The sequence below is a fragment of the Halyomorpha halys genome, unplaced genomic scaffold, assembly GCF_000696795.3.
Source record: "Halyomorpha halys isolate HHAL.00 unplaced genomic scaffold, Hhal_1.1 Scaffold94.1, whole genome shotgun sequence".
Classification (NCBI taxonomy): domain Eukaryota; kingdom Metazoa; phylum Arthropoda; class Insecta; order Hemiptera; family Pentatomidae; genus Halyomorpha; species Halyomorpha halys.
In genome coordinates, this window is record NW_027114465.1 from 754,272 (window position 1) to 774,543 (window position 20,272).

Genomic DNA, 20,272 nt, shown 5'->3' on the forward strand with positions numbered 1-20,272 from the left:
CACAACTAGGGAAATCCTAAAATACAAAAAATTTTTGTTCATGATTTTCGCCTTCCCTGGTATTTAGATTTTTGTTTTTCAAAAATCATAAAATAGCGATAACTTCAACACGAGCCCATCAATCTACATAAAATTTGGGGACATAAGTAGGGTGGTAAGTGATTTGCGCACAGTGACCTGTGGATATGAAATATCTCATAATATAGTTTAAAAAAAAATTGTCAGGCAGTTTCTCAAGTAGACCATGGGATGTACAATTTCAAAAAATTGATTGCAGTCACCTCATAAGCAGCACAAGAAATCTTTACTGGACATCATGGGGTGGTAAAGATGAATCAGAAAATATCTCACGAGATAAATATTCTGATTTGACTCTTCCAGACTAGAATTTTTTTTTTTTAAATTGGTAAAATATTGATAGGTTGGACAAATTTGAAAAAAAAATTATATTATAAAATCAGATTATAGACTCAGGTCCTTGAGGTTTCTGAACACCATTTTGAAGTTTGCTACCTCAATTTTTTTAGGTTCTTATAGCATGAAAGCCATGCAATTTTTAAATATATCTACCACTACTAAATTAAACAAAGTAAATTCTAGCATTTTTTTTTCATCAGTGGCATTGTTTAGGACTATCTCATCAGAATATTGTGGAGGTCTGAAAAAATGTATATTTATTTATAATCTTTAAATTTCTTTCTTGAGACTTGCAATTTTTTACTAAATAATTCAACAACACTATCCAAATTATAGTCTCAAAACATTTATTTCATTCACATGTCCAACGTTTCGGCCAATTCGGCCATCTTCAGGGACAATCTTAATTTACTCAGAGACATATCATTTAACACTTTTAAAAAACTCCATACAGGCCACTCCGCCCAGGTCAAAATATCTACATCTAATATGTCAAAAATACAATAACCACCTAATAAGTCAAAAACATAAAAACCAGTCAAATTATTTCACTTTTACCATAAGTGTGGTAAAAGTGAAATAATTTGACTGGTTTTTATGTTTTTGACTTATTAGGTGGTTATTGTATTTTTGACATATTAGATGTAGATATTTTGACCTGGGCGGAGTGGCCTGTATGGAGTTTTTTAAAAGTGTTAAATGATATGTCTCTGAGTAAATTAAGATTGTCCCTGAAGATGGCCGAAACGTTGGACATGTGAATGAAATAAATGTTTTGAGACTATAATTTGGATAGTGTTGTTGAATTATTTAGTGTATATTTATTTTTTAGGGAGCTAATTCAAATTTCAACTTACCCATTTTAGATTCTAATTGGAAATATAAAAAAATTAAAAACAAGTATATTCTTTTTATATTAAATTAAAGAAGAGCAAATTACTTATTATAATTTTTTGAATCAGTAACTTGCACTGTTGTGCAAAAGTAGTTTTTAGAAATCCTCCATAGCATTTTTAAAATTACTCTTCGTACTTTATATTTATATGTATCCCATATTAGAAAAAATTTAAAACACCTCTGGTTAATTAGGAGCAATAGGAATAATAAATGAAAATGATAAATACTTCAAAAGTGATTTATTGAGCAGAGTGGACCTGTTCTACATCATACACTAAAATATTCCTAAAAATCATCAACCTACAATAAAAAGAAAATACACTTATTTATAATTGTTAACATTTAAGCACTGCATACGGATCGTTACAAACTACTTCCTTTCTGAGCTAATAAAATAAGACAATATCACAGGTTTAATATGAATAATTTTGCTTCAAGTATTTTATTTTGGTGACAGCTTGGCACGATGCTTCATGTACAATGATATCATTTCACAAATTCATATCAAACCAGAATGTGAACTAACATCATTGTTAGTTAAAATAAAAAAAAACAAAACTTAAACATCTAATATTTGACAAAGAAGAAATGTAATACACAATGATATGCTTGTTAATTTAAAACTAGTTCTAAAATAATATCTAATGACTAATAACCATTTTTTTTCTAAAACTTTAAGACATTATTTGTTTAAAAATAAAAATTAAAACATTAACCTATTATAAAGATTTTATATTTTTAACACTTTATCCACCATTTATGGTTTTTTAAATTGTTGGCTTAGAACAGACAAACAAACTATGGTACAAAAGATATCTATAAGCAATAGATAACATGTTAAGGTTTTTAGTAAGTAATAATACATATAATGAAAATTTTGACTTCAATTCTCTTAAATATTAAGTAATTACAGCCATAAAACAATAATACCACAAAAATATGCAATGTAACTATCACAAGTGTATTTAAATATCAAACAAGAAAAATTAATTTTAGTTTAGGAATGGAATGTACACTGGATAACACTTATAACAATGAATATTTCCCAAACCGTGATTTTCTTAGCCTTACCAATTCATTTTTCATTAATTTATTTAGAAATCACAGTTATACCTACTAATTGTCAAATAAAATAATTGATTAGTGTTTTATAGCAACACTTGATTTTATAGCAACACTTTTAAATGATGTGTGTAGTCATTGGTTATAACAATGGTCAACTATAATGACCATATTAGACTACTCCCTTGGAGGTCGTCATGAATGATATCCAGTGTATTTATGTAGATAAAATGTTAAATACTGAATTAATATTTCATTAGTAAAAATAAAAACTGGCTACGACAGAAAGTTAATAAATATCTTTTTTTTTTGGTGGCCGTGAGACTGTATTTTTATTAAATGTTATTTAAAAATTCAGTATACTTATTAATAATAAGTATACTGAATTTTTAAATAACATTTAAAAAATGTTATTTAAAAATTCATTGAAGTAATTTAGCAGATTTCTTGTGATTAGAAACAACATTCATAGAGATTTGTGATAAATGAATACAGCATACTTAAATCTATTAATCCATTAGATTTTAAGTATATTTACAAAACAATATAATTAATATTATAGGAGAAATAATGGATGATTTTTGTTTTTCATCACTATTTGACAGGGTAAGTGTAACCATTATTGAAAGAAGAAAAAAAAACAACTAATATTTCTAACATGTTGACTGCCAAGCTTATTTTGAAGAGATAAGTTCATGTTGTAAACACTTTTGTTTTATTTTTCAAATTAATGGATTTTAATATTATTACTTTAATTTTCATTGTAAAGAAAATTAATTTCTTCAATTTTAAAAAAGAAATTCAACAGTGCCCCAAAATAAATGATTTAATATACTTTCATAATAAGTAGTGTATATTTTAAATTTAAAAATGCCTGTATAAAACCGCAAGGTCATTTAAATATACAGTAAAAATTGTAGTAGAATTTGCTTTATAATAATTTAAACATCTAATAGATTAATTTTAATAAATTTATAAGAATCTAAAAATTTAGAAGAAAAGAAATATATAAAATCTTAAATTTTCATTGTTTGGAAAGATTTCTATTGCACAGTATTTTGGAATACATTAATCAAGTTCATCGAAACACATACAATTACCAATTAAGTCATGACTAGCAATAAAGATTTGCCTAGTGGTTAGCAGTCAACATGGTATAGAAAATTACTTTATAAATAATAAAGAACAAATAAGATCTAAAAGTTTTAGCTATCCTTCATCATAATGAATGATAGGAAACAAAACAAAACCATTTAGTTTAGAGAAAGAAAATAATAATTTTATATTTAATTTTTTTATATTTTCTTTAAAGAAAAAATGAATGGTCAGCAAAAAAATTTCTTAACCAAACAAATAATTCAATAATGTTCAACGTAAAGGAAATACAAAATAAATAAATAGTAACCATATAATGAGAAAACAGAATTAAAAACTAATAATTAACCCAAAATAAAAGAAACAAAATAATTTTGCTTGTTAACTACTTTTTAAAAAGCAATCATTTTGTGATACTTTAATCCTCAAATAAATAAACAATAGACAATTACAGAAACGATACTGAAGTTTCAAAATGAAATAATAGGAAACAAAATTCCTAATGTAAATTTTAATTTATTATTGAAATAACCAATCATACACTTTCCCTTTCACAAATAAAAAACAAAACAATATTCTATAATTTATCACTGCTTTTTTACACCAGATTTATGCAAGCCATAAATTTCCATATAGATTTTTTGCCTTATAATTTAATATGTTACATGAATTATGAATATTAACATCCAGGGATTTATTTCAATTATTGCTGAAATACCAAAAGTGATAGAGATACACATCATGATTAAGTTGTCCTTAAAATTATAATTTTGCTAGTTCCTGTCATATCTTTTTTTTTATCTCAAAACAGTTTCAGAAAAATAAAATTCAATTTATGACTATAAATCTCGGGTAAAAGATAAAATCTGCAGCTTAATTTATATTATAAGTATAATATCTTATGAGTTTGTTAATTGTGAATATAAATATAGTAGTGAGCCATACATATTTCCTTACATGTCTTATTCAGTTTTTTTTTAGGTCAGAAATATGTTCAAGGTATCATAAATAAAATATGGAAAAGAATCACATGAATACAAAGAATTATAACGAAACAAACAAACAACTAGGATTTTCTCGTAAGTTTCTTAATCTGTTTTTCCTTTTTATATTTCTTTAAGATAATACACATAATTTGAACACTTTTAGTTATATTGCACATTATTCAAAAATAGGCCTAATAATTAATCTGCCTTCGAATACTGACCTTATTCTAACGTTTATAATTTAATTAGCAGATAAGAGATGCGAAGGCATAAATGCATGAAGGCTTTTATTATCATTTCTTTAAAATACATTAAACTTAAAAAAAAAAAAAAAGAATCACAGATTTACAAATTTTAACAAGAAAGAAATGGAACAATTAAATGCATGAATAATAATAAAATATCAAGCATCTTGAAGATATGGTAATTTAAAACAAATGAATACTTAAAAATAAAAAAGCTAAATAAATTTTATGGTTAATAATCAATACAGCTTTTAGGATAGGCAACAATACAAGTCTTACAGGTTGTTAAGTTTTTCAAGTACATAATAGTTAATCTAAATAAGAAAACAATAAGACCTTTTGTTATTTCATGGCTTTATATCATGAGGCACTAAATTGTGACCATGACTTATAACAGGAAGGAGGGACTGGATACTTGACTAATTATTTTAGAATCACTCTTTTTTTAAACACTAATTATTCCATTTGAATAATTTCCATCCAGAAAATGACTAGAGCAAGTATAAAATACATCAATAATTTTTTGTCACACAAATGATGTTCAATTGAATTGAAAAAAAAAATAATACAATTAACAGCAATAAATCAAGAAGAGAAAAACACAAAATAATAACTTCAACTTTATTTTTGGTATTATTTTCAATAAAAACACTTATTGTCTTATAAATGATACAGGTATAAAAAAACATTCTGTACACTTATATAATTTAACCCAGATAAAAAAATAAAAGTGCAGTTCATAACTTTAACTTAAAATAATAAATATGAATTTAATTATAAATATTGTTCTGTGCCTGATCATCATAAGAAAATATTTAATTAAAAATTTAGAATTTAATATAGTTTGAAGTTTTAAGTTTTATATTCAAATATTTAATTTTTTATATAAATAATTATAAAAATTTATAAACAAAAACATTCTCAAATATATTTTTTAACAAATTTTGTAAAATCCTGTTACAGATTAATTCTGGTGCATTTGGCTATAACATATGAGCCTAAAGTCCACTAGAGTAATTCACAAGAGAAAATACACATCTTAGACGTCTTTCTAAAAGTTTACTAAAAACTTAGACTTGTATTCAGAAGGCAAAACATGTTAGAATTATTGAGTCTTGAAAAAGTCATACCATTAATAATAAATATAAACTTTTAGTTTAATTGGTAAAACTTTATTTTCATTATTCTAATGATGAAGAAAGTCAAATATTTAAGGAAAAATATCGCATTTAAAACAAATTATCAGGTTTTTTACATTTATTCACAAGAGCATATAGAATATTGAAAGTTTTTAAATATTTTGTTCATAAAGTATTTCTTCAATAAACATTGAATTTTTCAAGTTACAAACAATTTTTTTTTATAACAATTACTGTCATAATAAACTCATCTAATTTTTAAAAAACACAAATATTATTGGCCTTTTAAAACAGTACCAACAATAATGAATTTCTAGTGCTTATTTTTTAGATCATGACATACCCTGAGAACTTTTAACAATCTGAAAAAAAAAATAATAATAAATAAATAAAATAAAAGCATGTATGTGAGCAAAAGAATGAGTATGTTTAGTGAGAAGCTCAAAAGAATTAGCTATTCCAGTTACGGATACAAAAGAATAGAATAGGAATGGACTGGGGGAGGATGAGTTCATAAATGAGGTATACATCATAAGATGTAGCTTTAAGACAACTGGTTTCAATGCCAATCAGAAAAATTCTGAGATAAACTAGGATGGGATTGATCATTAATGAACAATCAAATTTTAATAAAAAATTGAAATAATATTCAAGCTTATTTGAGAAAACCTAATGCAACATGAGAACAAAGAACAACAAAATCTATTGAGACAAGGATGACAGTTTGATGTTGGTGCTTAAACATCTTCTCACTTCACGAAGAATCTTCAATCACCAATATGGATATTCAAAAGGATGAAGAAACAGATACTATTTTTTTTTATTTACAAAATGAGGTGTTACTTGACACTGCAAGGATAATGTCTAATTTTAAGTCATTTTATAGCAGTGAAAAGAAAAGTGGTTAACTCACTCCCTTTTTTTAAATAAACTCAGTTATGGGCTATCTGCATTCTCCATAGTCAAATATTTTAGATGAAACAGTGGTCCAGCTCATAAATCCTTGATTTGCTTCACAACAGCAGCAAATTTTTCGGTATGCAAATGAACTCGTTATGGTAAAAGAAAAGGTTCTGACTGGAGGTAAAAGTCAGTTAAATTTGTTTAAGCCACTTTTACCTCCAGTTCATTGTTTTTAAGGATGGTGATTTTTGGAAAAATATCTCGGTTTCAGTTGTTTCATTTTTTTTTGTTTTAACTTTAGGTTTAGCTAACTGGTTTCAGAATTTCTTTTTTTTTTTTTCCTCAAACATAATTTTTTGAGTTGGGAGAAAAAAAAAAATTTAAATTATTTTTTATTTTTGGATTTTTGGATTCCAAAAAATCTTTACTTCATCTATAACAAAAAGGAAAGCATATGTAGTCTCAAGCTCATTGCTCTCTGTAATGTACATGGGCAGAACAATACGGGAAACTAAAATAAGGAACCAAAAACTGAAAGTAGGAAATTGGAAAATACATCCTGTACATATCGAGAATTTATTATTTTCTGATGACATTATCATAATCCTAGAAAACAGAGGAGTCTTGCAACAAGTGCTACAAGCATGGGAGGGAGCTCTGAGTTCAAAAGAAATAACTATTAACCCAAGCAAATCTAAATAAACGTTTGTGTCTGAAGTGGTTCTAGGGAACAAGGAACTGTGATATGTAAGGGCTTACATCTAGAACAGATTGATATATACCAATATTTAGGAATCAAAATGACTGATAATCGAAGGATGGATTCCAAGATAAACCAGCATATAAGGAAAGCAACAAAGTTTGCCACCAACTCCATAACCTAATAATTGGAAAAAAGAGATGTTGAGATGAAAACGAAGAAGACTGTAGATAATAATTTTTTACAGTTACGCTGACTTATGTCTGCTGGTACTAAGCTGGAAGTTGGCCTAGCATTAAAAAAATTTAAAAGCCTTATACAAGCCACAGAAATAAAATTCTTTAGGAAAGCTCTATGTAAAACTATATTTGACAGAATTAGAACAGAACAAGAGAAGAAGCAGGAACCGTTCATAGAAAAAAATTAACGTGGTTCAACCAAGTGCGAAGAATGCTGATCAATAGAATGGGAAGCAAAGCCTGAGGGAAATCAACCACGAGACGACCAAGGTAGGCCATAATCACATCAGATCTGGCATGGAACAGAATTAGGAGTGGGAATCACTCTATGTGAATTCAGAAAGATGGCAATGGAAAGGGAAGGAATGGTCAAAGAAGAAGAAAAATATTAACAATAACCGTTAAATGCATTTCAAATTTATGGTTATTAGTTTTTACTTCCCTCAATTTTGGAAGATATTTCAGCTAAAACAAAACAATCAAATAGAAAATTAACATTACAAAACATATTAATAATAATAAAATGAAACTCACGACTGACTAGGATGTTCTGTTAACTTTCTGGCTAATAATCCAATCTTCAATTGTTTTAAAGCGCATTTGGCAGCAGTACATTTGGCTATTCTATAGTTTCTTCCTATACCTTTGAATGTTCCTTTGCCAAATACTTCAACTGTGACTCTAACTCTTCGCCCATCAGCTAGTTTTTCAGGTTTACTGGAAGAAAAAAAACAATACAAACATATGGAATAATAAAGATGCAAGAATTCTGAATAATGTATGCTGAATAAATAATAATTAATAAACTTTTTTTTGCTTCCAAATTATACTCCTAATTATAAAAATCATAATACCTATGAATCATAAGATTTTTTTTGTTTTAGAGCCTATCTCACGTTTTATTTTGTTTACAGGTTAAGTTAACAATTATTCATGTCACTATTACTTACAATTTGTCAACAAAAAAATTAAGCAAGAATCTCTGTCAAAAGCTCCCCGATGAAGACCTGAAAACTCAGATCGAAACTTTGGCATGAATAAATAATTTATTTTTTCTGACTACACTCCCCGGCCATCTTCTCCACTTAAGCTTTAAATGTTTTTCATGATTGGTTTCTATTCCATATTCACTCTGTTTTTACTTTTTGTACATAAAATTCTCTCTTTCCACTTTGTTCTGTATTTTATTCACGTGATAATGAGTCACATGTTAATGTGAGTAAAAAGTTTTATTCTATACGAAGAAATAAAATCATTGCATAACATCGATGATTGAGTTGGATTTCATTATTTTACAATTTTAATGACCAACAAACAGTAGATAGAGAGACTGTGAGTCAAACAAGACGAGAGAATTCAGGTCTTTGAAAGTCGCCAATCCTATTGAGGGTTATTTCATTAAAATGGCAGTACTCAAGAAACTCAATTCTGTAGCTTTTGACATTAAAAACTTGGTTACTAGTACTCAGGGGATATCAATACTAGAATCGACCGTTAGAAGACTAAGAGAATGATACCTTTAGCTCAAAAAGACCTGAGAGGGACCCTTCATTTCAGTAGAACATCTTTCCTGATTTATAGATGTTTAACTGGAAGATTTTAACAGGCAAATGAACAATGAAAGTGACTCAGAATCCAAATTTTTTTAAAAAATATTTTCCGAGGATGAACCTATTTTCCCCAAGTTGGACGTGGTGGAGGGTCATAAATGGTTCAATTTTTGGCTTAGCGGTCAACAGACTTCTATAGCTTGGACCACTGCCAATACATACCGAGTTGGTATCAATTCAAGGAGGGGTCTTAAATGCTTCAAGGTTGTGGAGATGAATTGACATACCTGTGATTGGTGCTAGTCATTGCTTAAGGATGATTATGGTCAATGACATGAAGCAACAAGTGTTCCAGATTATCTTAGTACATCAAGTATCCATAATCTAAAATGGCCAATGGCCAGCAAAAAGCTTGGATCTTAAACCAATTAAGCTTGACTAACTTTAAGGAAAGTTTGGTTACCAGTTTTCCTCCTTTTACAATTACAAAAAGAAGATTTGATTAAAAATTTGTATAAATTAATTAATATCAGCTCCTATACAAAAAGGATGGAAGTAGTAAATAAATCAGAAGGTAATACTTCTTATTAAATGCCATTGTTGTGTATTTTAGCAATACAAACAGGTGTGTGTGTCTGCTGGGCTCCATAACCTCTCTGTAGCACTGCTGGTGTGGGTATTTTTCACCATAGTGGGTAATTAGCGAGGAGTGGGGATTTCGGGTAAAATGGCTTTACGTTGTATTTAGAATGCTATTGTAGTGTCCCACTTAATCCTTGGTATTTTTTTTTAAGGTAATCCTCAGACACTTTTTCTATTACTAACAAGTTATTATTTTTCCTTAGATATTGAATTGTAGAACATTAACTTGCTTTATCATGCTATAATTACATAAAGAACTTGAAATACCTGAACTTAGCTGTTTCTGGTTCCAGTTCTAACAGTTCTCTGATGGGAGACTTAGGAACCTTGGTACTAAATTGTTCTGAAAAAAAAAAAAAAAAAACTAAAATTAAAAAATAGATTTTGATAGAAGTTAGTATTAAGCAATTAAATTTAAATAATCACTCAAAGAACTTACTGTTTCATACAATTATTGAAAAAAACATAACAAAATAATACAGTTTTAAATATTTGATCTGGAAATCTAGATTTGTTGCCCTGATGAAGGTTTGAAACTTAGGTCGAAGCATCGGCACACATTAAAAATAAGTTTACAGTTATCTATGATTAGTCAACATTTTTCTTTTTTGAACATAATTACCAACCAACTTCTTGAACTAATATAGTTTTCTTCCCCTGACAAACTTCTCCAATCATTAATCTACGGTTAACTATCTACACCTTAATAGTTTTCATTTTTAAGTAAAATCATCATAATAAAGAACAAAAGAAGGTAAATATAGCCTTTTTTAATGATATAATAATATTCTGTAACATTTCATAAAACATATTGTCATTCCCATCTGTATTAGAGAACAATATTATATATGATATATTTAACTGGTAGTATATCTAATGATTTAATAATTGTTTATATTTATCTAACCCAAGTATCTCCATATCTTCTAATTATCTTCTAATACAGACTAAAAAAAAAATATTAACATTATATCATCATTGGTCAAATTGCTAATCAGATTTTGATGAATTTTTCAGAGATAATCAGGTTGGTAAGCATTTGGTCCCATACCGATATTATTGGACCAATTATGTTCTTTATTGGATTTTGTCAACTAATGTCACTGATACATACCTAAACTTGCTCGACTTAAGTACTTGGCAGACTTTTTTATATACAAGGTTTTCCATAAAAGATCTTTGTATTATTTATTTTGGTAAAATGTTTTAAATAATGCATGGTAGTGAATTTATCTATTTTATCGTATAAACCTTATGGACAACTTAATTGCTTTGATCATGTATTACCTATTTCTTTTTTCATCATTCTGTAGTACACCTTCCAGACAGTATCCAATGACATCCCACTATCAAGAAAAATTGCTCCAGCAATAGATTCAAATACATCACCAAGTGCTTTAGGTACCTCAACATCTTCTGCTTCTTCACCAACTAAATAGTACTAAAAAATATATAAATATAATTAATTAAAAAATTTCAATAATTTAAAAACTTTTCATGAATATAAACATAAGATTTAAATTAGTATAATCTCATTATAATTAATAACTTTCAGTCATCGGTAACTGACCGGAAAACATGGTTTAAAACTAAAAAATTCACATCTGAAGTAATTAAATTTACTTAATTTGTATTTGAGATTATATCCAGACATTTTAATGGGTTTTATTGAAATACAGTAAACATGAAAATAGTTGTCCTTTGCAGGTATCACAAAATGTGGCAACTGTTGAGTCATTTTCCTAACCTTCGCTCTAACATTGTAAAATTATTTTCATTACATGATTTACAATGTTTTCACACTAGAGAAATTTTTAGGCGTTTTTTATATTTATGCTGATCTTTTAAAGAAGTTGTTACATTACTGCCAGATGGAATATTTTCTTCGTCGAAACTTGTAAGATGTATTGCTAAATTTTTCCAAATTTCAGTAATTTTAATATTTTTCTTCATGATAACTTTATATAAAATGTAACTATTTAGAACTGTAGTATTCAATAATAGATCAATGCCAAACTTTCTGTACCATTTTATGGACCTCCGTAATGGATTATTCTAGGCATTTATTTGTTCGAATAAGTCAACAGCTGTCTTTCCTTTGTTTTAGTTGATTATAATTCGTGTTCTGATCGATACAATACAAAGTTGTTGAGTTTTACGGTACTACTAGATCATTACAAAAGTCCTCCTGTACTATCATTTCATCGGTGACCTTAATGTCTTATTTTTAATCCATACTCAACACTGATGATGTAAATGCTTCTATCATTTATTTTGACTAATCATTTATTTAATTATATACACTATTTGTCTATGCCTTTCATTGACAGAGAGCGATAGTATTAGGTGTTTACAAGGACGAGCATAACCACCAAATTCAACTTTTGGGAGAGGTAAATTAAAGTAATTGATAATGATGGTCTATATTTTTAATAAAAAATTTAAGGAGTAGATTTTGTACTGAAAATTTAAATAAAACTTATTTTATTCAAAAGGACTTTTTTTTTTTTCGAAACGACCTAGCATGAGCAAGCAAATCGTTAAAATTGAATAAATGATATTATACCTCTTCACTGATGAGATGACTGTTTTCTTCTTGAATTGTGACAAATCTTTGGATAACTTCAGCAAGGCCTGGTGAGAGATGACGGAAGTACTTGTGGAGTCCAAATTTAACTGCTAGAGAAGCGAATATAGTGTTGTTAACTAGAGCAGACCTTAAATCTGTCAATGCCCCAGGGCTATGCGCACGCTTATCCTCAAAAAGATGCCTCGTTATCAAGTAATCTGAGGGAGGGAGTAAGCAATTTTAGCTTTACTTATTTATTTTTAATTAAATAAACAACATAAATAAAAATGACAGGCATTAGAGCTCTTTGCAATGAATAAAACAAAAAAATTAAACCTGAGTTGAGTAATTATTGTCACTCTATTATTAAGGACCTCTTATGTCAGGGCTTTTTTTTTTCCCTTAATTTTCAGATCAAATAATATCTGAAGGTCCACATTTGATATCAATATGAAGGTTTTTACTTTCACTTACCTATATATGAAGTCTATAGTAAGGGAAAGTATTGGAATTGTGTAATATTTCAAATTTGAGTTTTTGACAGAAATACATGTTTTGAGCTCCTCTGAGTCTAAATAATTTAATATTGCAAAATGGTTTGTGTGTATGTGTGAACTGCCAGGCACAAAAACGAAAGTTGTGAGGAACTGAAATTACATATTTAAGGCAGGTACATGCCCTAGGATATGGTAGCAACATTTTTGATAAAATCAACCAACCTGAAGTGCCACTTAATAGAATCAATTTTTAATTTAAATTTTTTTTTATATTCTCCAAAACATCCCTAACTATTATAGTGATCTTTAATATCAGCTAAGTGTTATCCTCCTAGAAATATTTTAACATGCTTGAATTTTAAAAACAAATTTCTAAAGTAACATTAATTCTGTTTGTTTCATATAATTAAACAATTTGCATTGTTAACAATAATAAAAAATGTTGACTATGAACTGAACTATAGAAGAATTTAAAAATTAACTAAAGAAGGAAAATAGATCCAGCAATTAGGAGACTGAAGAATTCGATAACCGAGCGTGTCCGATCTCACCCAGTTCCTAATCATATGGACATGGGTTTGTTATATTTTGTTAAACTGTTATATTCTTGGCAGGAACAAAGTTGATATTCCTTTTTCATACCAGGAGAAATCCTAAATTATAAATTTTTACAGCAACAGAAAAATAAAACTTTATTGTTTGAAATTTTCGCCTTCCAGGGTGGTAAGTAAAAGTTGTATGATGCTCACATCATTCCAGATTTTCCCATCTTTAATCTGACCTCGAGAAATTTTTTGTATTCTAATTCTAAAATTTATTTTGATAAAGTAAAACATATTTTTGTGCAGACCTATAGTCATTTATTTTAAATGATATTCATTACCTAGAACTGCATCACCCAAGAACTCAAGCCGCTGATAACAATCAGTGACTCTGTTAGGAGAATATGAAGCATGGCTCATGGCCTGAAGCAGATATGACTTATCCCTAAATGAATAATGGAGTGACGATTCCAAAGCTTCAAAGCCAGACAAGAGATAAGCTAGCTCCCCTTCCGGGTCATCTACGTGTCGAAGCAAAGGTGAAACAGGTTCTGAAAGACTAGTAAAGTTCACCTGGTAAACATACAACATATTTTGATGGCAGAAAATGATATTTGGTGATGATATAAGACTACAGTTTTAAAAATCATTAAATAAGAAAAATAACCTAATTTCTTACCACTGTATTCTCATCAGCTTTAATACTTCCAATAAGCTGAACTAAACTGGATTGAGTAGTTGTATTTATTTCCTCTTTGGGTAAAACTTTTATGCCAAGCCACGACATGAATAATAAAGCTCCTCTTGGACCACATTCTATCAAGTAAGCACCTAATGTAAAAAAAAAAAATTGAATTAAAATTGACAGAATGAAATAAATAAATTCCCTAAGATAATAATTAATAATTCTGAAAAATAATATTCTGGCAAAAGAAGATTTTTATCTTTTTTAGGAAAGGAAACCTGGAGCCTCCTAAAGTTGAGATCTTCAATGGGTTGATGTATAAACCTGGATGTTAAGAATGAATTCTGACTACATCAACTTCTAAATTAACCATTGGTAAAGAAACTTTGCTTTCCTATCAAGTACCTAAACCAAGATCCTTTATGGCTTGCCCTAATATAATATCATACAAATATTATACCAGCATAATAAAACAAGAAAGGTTCCACTAACAATGAGTGAGTAAGAGATATTAATCAAGTAAATATCGGACTCTGGTCTTTAAGATACTTTCTGGCTTTATGAAATAACATAACATTAGGTTATTTTGAATGAAAAGTCAAATAATTTTAGTTAATGTTAAAAAAACGAAGATTAATTGCTAATATCCTAACATATCTCTGTCAATTATAGCAGATCATTAATATGGAACATTATGGTCTACACTATTAAGTGTAAAATAGATAAAAATAAGTATACTGTAAGTATATAATTATAAAATTATAATAAGTATATAATTAAAAATATTCATTTTTATATAACATATAGTATTAAAAAATTATGTTTTAAATCGTCATGCAATTAACACAACCTCTTTTAATATAATAATATAAATTCGCTATAATACACACAACCCACATACATACATATATATATATATAAGTTAAGCGTTTGTGAGCTCAAAGAATGAAAAAGAGAAAAGGGAGATTGAAATGACCAACTCGCTTGTTACTCAAAGACTGACTTTTATTGTGTCCTGTACCTCTATATATAAATCTTTGATCAGCTGATCTATTCGATCACCTGACATTGAAATAACAGCTGAATAAGGCTGTAACTTATATATATATATATATATATACATACATATCATTATAATTTGAGGACGTTATAGCTGCTTAGGATGATGCTAGGGACCCAGAGTGCTTGGTTCAGAAGGTTGTAGGCTAGATTCCTACCTGGGTCAGCCAATATTTATTTTGCAGTGTCCCCGAGAAATGAATCACTCTGTGGTTGCATAGGTCCTCAACGGAGGATACAATATTAATTATTATAAATGTATTTGAATTTAATATTTTATTACATGGATATACGGCTGATTGTAAATCTAGTTTAACCTTTAAAATTAGTGTTCTCATTTATATTTTAAGTTCAAGAAGGAAAAATTAATATAACAAGAAAATTTCAAATTTTTTGAAGTATTGAAAATAAACACGTAATTTAGGTATGTAGAAAGGTTCTACTAAATATGTAAAGACTAATATAATTTTATTGGGCTTTGTTAGGCTCTGGGATTCCCTAGAAAACCATTTAGGAATCTTTTTCATGTCTATTGAATTATAATTTGTAAATGGTTGGATTTGCTTTTCAACCTTTTAAGTTTAAAAAGTTCAATTTTGATTAAATATAAAATGTCATAATTGAGATTACACGATTTATTTATACAAATCTTCATACACAGATTACGTATTTAGAGATGAAGAATTCTGTAAAAGCAACAGAGCTATTGGGTTACAAGAAGGTAAACAAATTAAAAAACTCCATTTAGAACAATTATGGTTTATATGGTACATAAACTACTAAGGAACATATCACATGAAATGAGGTATAACTGGAATTTATGACATATCACAGATTAAAAAATACCTAAACATAAAATCTTTTTAAAATCAAACATAATTAATGACTTATTCAGTGCAATAAACATTAATTGATTAATCCAAATTATATAACCTTAAAGCCTCACCTATCAAGGCCTCCACACAGTCAGCAATACTTTTGTCAGGAATGGAATGCTGAGTAACAAGATTGTACGGGAGAGTAGCTTGAGGCTCGGAATCTAGTAATTTTTGCTCAGCATCACGAGGAACTAAGTAGCATGGCGGTAACCAGTTGTCATGTGGCTCAAACTTACTCGCAATCATACTCTCACCAAATACCTTTTTTTGTCCAAGCCTATACAGCTTCAAGTTACTAACCTTGAAAATAATATTAGAAAAATTATTTTTAAGACTAATTGTCAATAGAAATAATTTCTTATTATATTTCAATATTTATAACAGAAGGTTTATAACCGCAAATTTTGTCTTATCCTTAGTTATACGTTTATCATTGCCCATGCTCAGCGGAGAAGGGGGTGAGTTAAAGTCAAATAAAAAGAAATATAATCGCAAAAGGAAAAAAACAAAACAATAAAGAATAAATTACTCCTTAGGCGTCACGTTATTTTTTCTTACCTTGGAAATAACGAAAACCCCGAAGCATTAAGCCCACAATATAGCTAAAATATACCCCTATGTGAACAATTGTTGAATTATGACCACTGGCGAATACCTTTACAAGTAGATAACAGAAAACTTAGAGGTGTTACCTATTCCGTGAACAACAAAAAAAATATAAGTAAATTAACAAGTTGAAAGCAGAGAAAGAACAGCAGAACTATATGTACAAATGTTTAATAATAAGAAAAAAATATATATACAGAGAATGAAAAAGGAAAAAAAAAGAATTCTTATCAATTAATAAAACAATTAAAACTTATAGGTTTACTTAACCTTAATAACTATATTTACATTATTATCCAAAAGAGTATAAAAGTGAATATAAAATAAAAACAAAATAAAATTTAGTCCAAACCCCACGTAGTCCTCCACTTCTATTGTTAATGATTGTCTATTAAAGTAAACACCATAATTTTGAAAAACAAAACATATATGACAACATTTCTCACATGGTGATATTCCAGTTCAAATCATAAGGACACAACAACCCACTCACTGTTAACACTGGCCTTTAAACTATTAACACTTCACATAGAACAATCGTAACGTGTTCCAAAATGAAACTGTCACCTTCACAAAACCAAAACTCACTCGTCTGAACATACGAGTTCCCAGAATCAAAAACTGTCACCTTCACAAAACCAAAACTCACTCGTCTGAACATACGAGTTCCCAGAATCAAACTGTCGCCTTCACAAAAACAAAATCCACTCGTCTAAAACATATCGCTCGTGTTTTGTTTTCACCATGACAACCGTAACACCTCTTGTCTACACAGATCTAGCCAGTGTTTTTATTTCACCATGACAACCGTAACACCTCTTGTCTACACAGATCTAGCCAGTGTTTTTATTTCACCATGACAACCGTAACACCCCTTGTCTACGTAGATATCGCCAGTGGTTTTATTTCACCATGGTAACCGTAACACGTTTTAATAAATTAGCTTTCAATATACATCTATTATATTTATCAATGAAAAGTACAGGCACTAAGTATTCTTAGTGAGGTTTTTTCCCCAGATTTTTTTAGTCAGAACCAGTATAAGAAGCAAGAGCATAAAGGAAGAATTAAAAACCTCTAATTTTAAAACTTTAAGTATTCTAGAATATAAATTACAGGTACTAAGAAGGTATGCTAAATGCAACAGGAACTTAATTTCTACTCAAGAATATATGATTTACAGACAGAGTTATATTAATTCTATCATATTCCAAATGTCTGATATATATAAGTCATTTCAATTTGGTACTTGCAAATCTACAACACAAGTAATTGTAAGTACACCCTCCCCATGTTTTTATCTCTGGTTGCTAAGTAATTGCAATTCCTAATTGCTAAAGATAGAAGTCACAAACTTGTTTAATAAATACCAATTAAATAAATGCAATATTGTTTATTACACAGGGTGTCCCTTAAAAATATTTAAGGAGGTTAAAGTACAGTTCAAAAGAAAAAAAAAAATTCTAACAATTCCTATGATGATAATATTTAATTCTATTATAACAAAAACAATTTGTAAATTTTAAACTTACATGTTACCTGCTCTATAAAATCATAGCATTGGTCCCAAAATTGACTAATCAAAGATTTCACATTTTTTGAATCATTCATTAATCATGGATGACATTATTGCAGCTTTAGGTAAGAGCCCCCACTCACTCATGTGATAAGTAAACCACAAATGGGTACTAGACCTATGTGATCAGGAGCCTTATAAATGAACTTGTCAGAGTAAGTTGAATAGACAAAGGAGGCCAATTGTAAGAATGCGGGATTTGTTGATAGGCATTACAAGGTAAAAGAACAGTAGATTTATACAAGTGCGCATTTAAAAAACAAACATCACATTACCTGTTTAGAACGAAGATGACTGAGTTTTCCTTCATGTATATTTTCATTAGTACAATAGAGGTAAGTTGTTATAGCATATTTAAGAAAGGAATCTCCGATTGTTTCCAAACGCTCTAGATTGATGCCATCATTGGCATTAGACATAGTCAAAGCTTGGAGGAGAATGGAAGGACTAGGACCAGGATGACCTTCCAATTCAGGCTGGTGATCAAAACTAAACGTGATATCGTCCTCTGAGCCATGCAAAAGAATAATTAAATCGATTAAACTATATATCGAATAAAGATATTTATTAATCATCAAGTATAAGAAAAGAGATCAACAAAAAAATCTCAGAAACTTAAAATAAAAGCCATTTATATTTGTTAGTTTTTAATTTACCTATTTCTTCATTAATAATAGTTTCAGCTGGGTAATGGTAGTGTAGAAACTTTTTGTTCGAAGATTTAGCAATAATACCTGAAGGCATGCTATAACTGCTTACTTTGAAATCAAAATCCTTCATCTCTCCTGGGATAATTCCTTGTTTTTTCTCATCCTCTTTAATAATTATAAACTGCTCTTCTTTTTTAATAAGTTTGTTTTGGGATTTTATTATTTCCATTTGTTGTTCAGTTTGTTTTTGAAATTCTTTAGTCTCTATATCAATAGATTCCTATAGAGAATAAAACTTGTTCAAGATTAAATTACATAAAAATAGTGAAACTACATTTCAATGATTTATTTATCAACATTTAAATAAATAGGATACATTGATCTTTTAAATTTAAAATGAGTGTATCCTTTTAAAATCAGATTTCATAAATTAATTAATTAAAATAAACCAGAGAACTTCAAGTGCTTAATCAGAACAATTGTAAGAATCTTAGAGAATGATTTTAAATAAAATAAAAATATTTTATTCATAATATCCTTGAGACTCTTATTACGAGTTCAAGAGGACCACAACTACCTGAGATAGTACAAATTACTACAGTAACAGAAGGTCAGGAAAACAGAATGATGAAATAAAACCAAATTACACAAGCAGCAGTAGCATTTTACTCTGATATAAGATGACACTAAATATAAGACAACAAAAAATGAGACAAAATAATGAGATGGTTGGGAGGGGGAGAGTGAGGGGGGGGGAGGTGGTCAGTAATGATCATTGGGCACTCCTGGCCATTTTCTCCTCACATTGAATCTACAGTCAACAATAACACCTCAATACAAAATAATAATATATTACACATGGGTGGATATGCTATTGAAACACAAAAAAATTAACACATTTCTGAAAAAGTTGTTAACAGTTTTCTGCTAGATTTCACTGTCTTGCTTCTTAGTAGGCAGTGGTTGGTTATACATTTACTACAACATAAGGCCAACTTTTTTGAGTAAGCTCAGTCCTCCACTTTTTAATTTGCAGCCTTTTATGCCAACAATTTCTTGCAAGGTTTTGCCTTGATCTAAACATTTAGTAGCACAAAGCTTGTGTAATAGACGAAACAGAAGAATTGGTGATGGCAGCGCAAGGGTGGGAGGTATCGGGCAAAGAGGGAGAGAAAAATCATATATTCTGTTGTTGGATATTTTTTTAATGGATGGACATTGTTGTAAAGTCTAGGGTATTTTTGTTTTTTCTGTGAGCTAAGTTAAGTTGAAAAACTGTGTATTGAGAAGTGATCTTTTTCTCTCTCTGCCATGACCAGCTGAGTGCAAGTACGT

At 28.8% G+C, this 20,272-nt stretch overlaps 1 protein-coding gene across 1 annotated transcript in view; it reads right to left on the bottom strand.

The window, feature by feature from the left end:
- Positions 1-2,781: 2,781 nt before the first annotated feature.
- Positions 2,782-20,272, bottom strand: part of Dcr-1 (Endoribonuclease Dcr-1) — a 41,892-nt gene continuing 24,401 nt past the window's right edge. Inside the window, exons 22-31 of the mRNA XM_014415194.3 lie at positions 18,944-19,217; positions 18,563-18,795; positions 16,174-16,405; positions 14,163-14,314; positions 13,825-14,056; positions 12,442-12,662; positions 11,163-11,316; positions 10,143-10,218; positions 8,218-8,400; positions 2,782-6,203 (exon numbers count right to left, since the gene is read on the bottom strand). Coding sequence (XP_014270680.1) covers positions 6,155-6,203; positions 8,218-8,400; positions 10,143-10,218; positions 11,163-11,316; positions 12,442-12,662; positions 13,825-14,056; positions 14,163-14,314; positions 16,174-16,405; positions 18,563-18,795; positions 18,944-19,217 — 1,806 coding nt within the window. The 3' untranslated portion in view covers positions 2,782-6,154. The remainder of the gene's footprint in view (positions 6,204-8,217; positions 8,401-10,142; positions 10,219-11,162; positions 11,317-12,441; positions 12,663-13,824; positions 14,057-14,162; positions 14,315-16,173; positions 16,406-18,562; positions 18,796-18,943; positions 19,218-20,272) is intronic.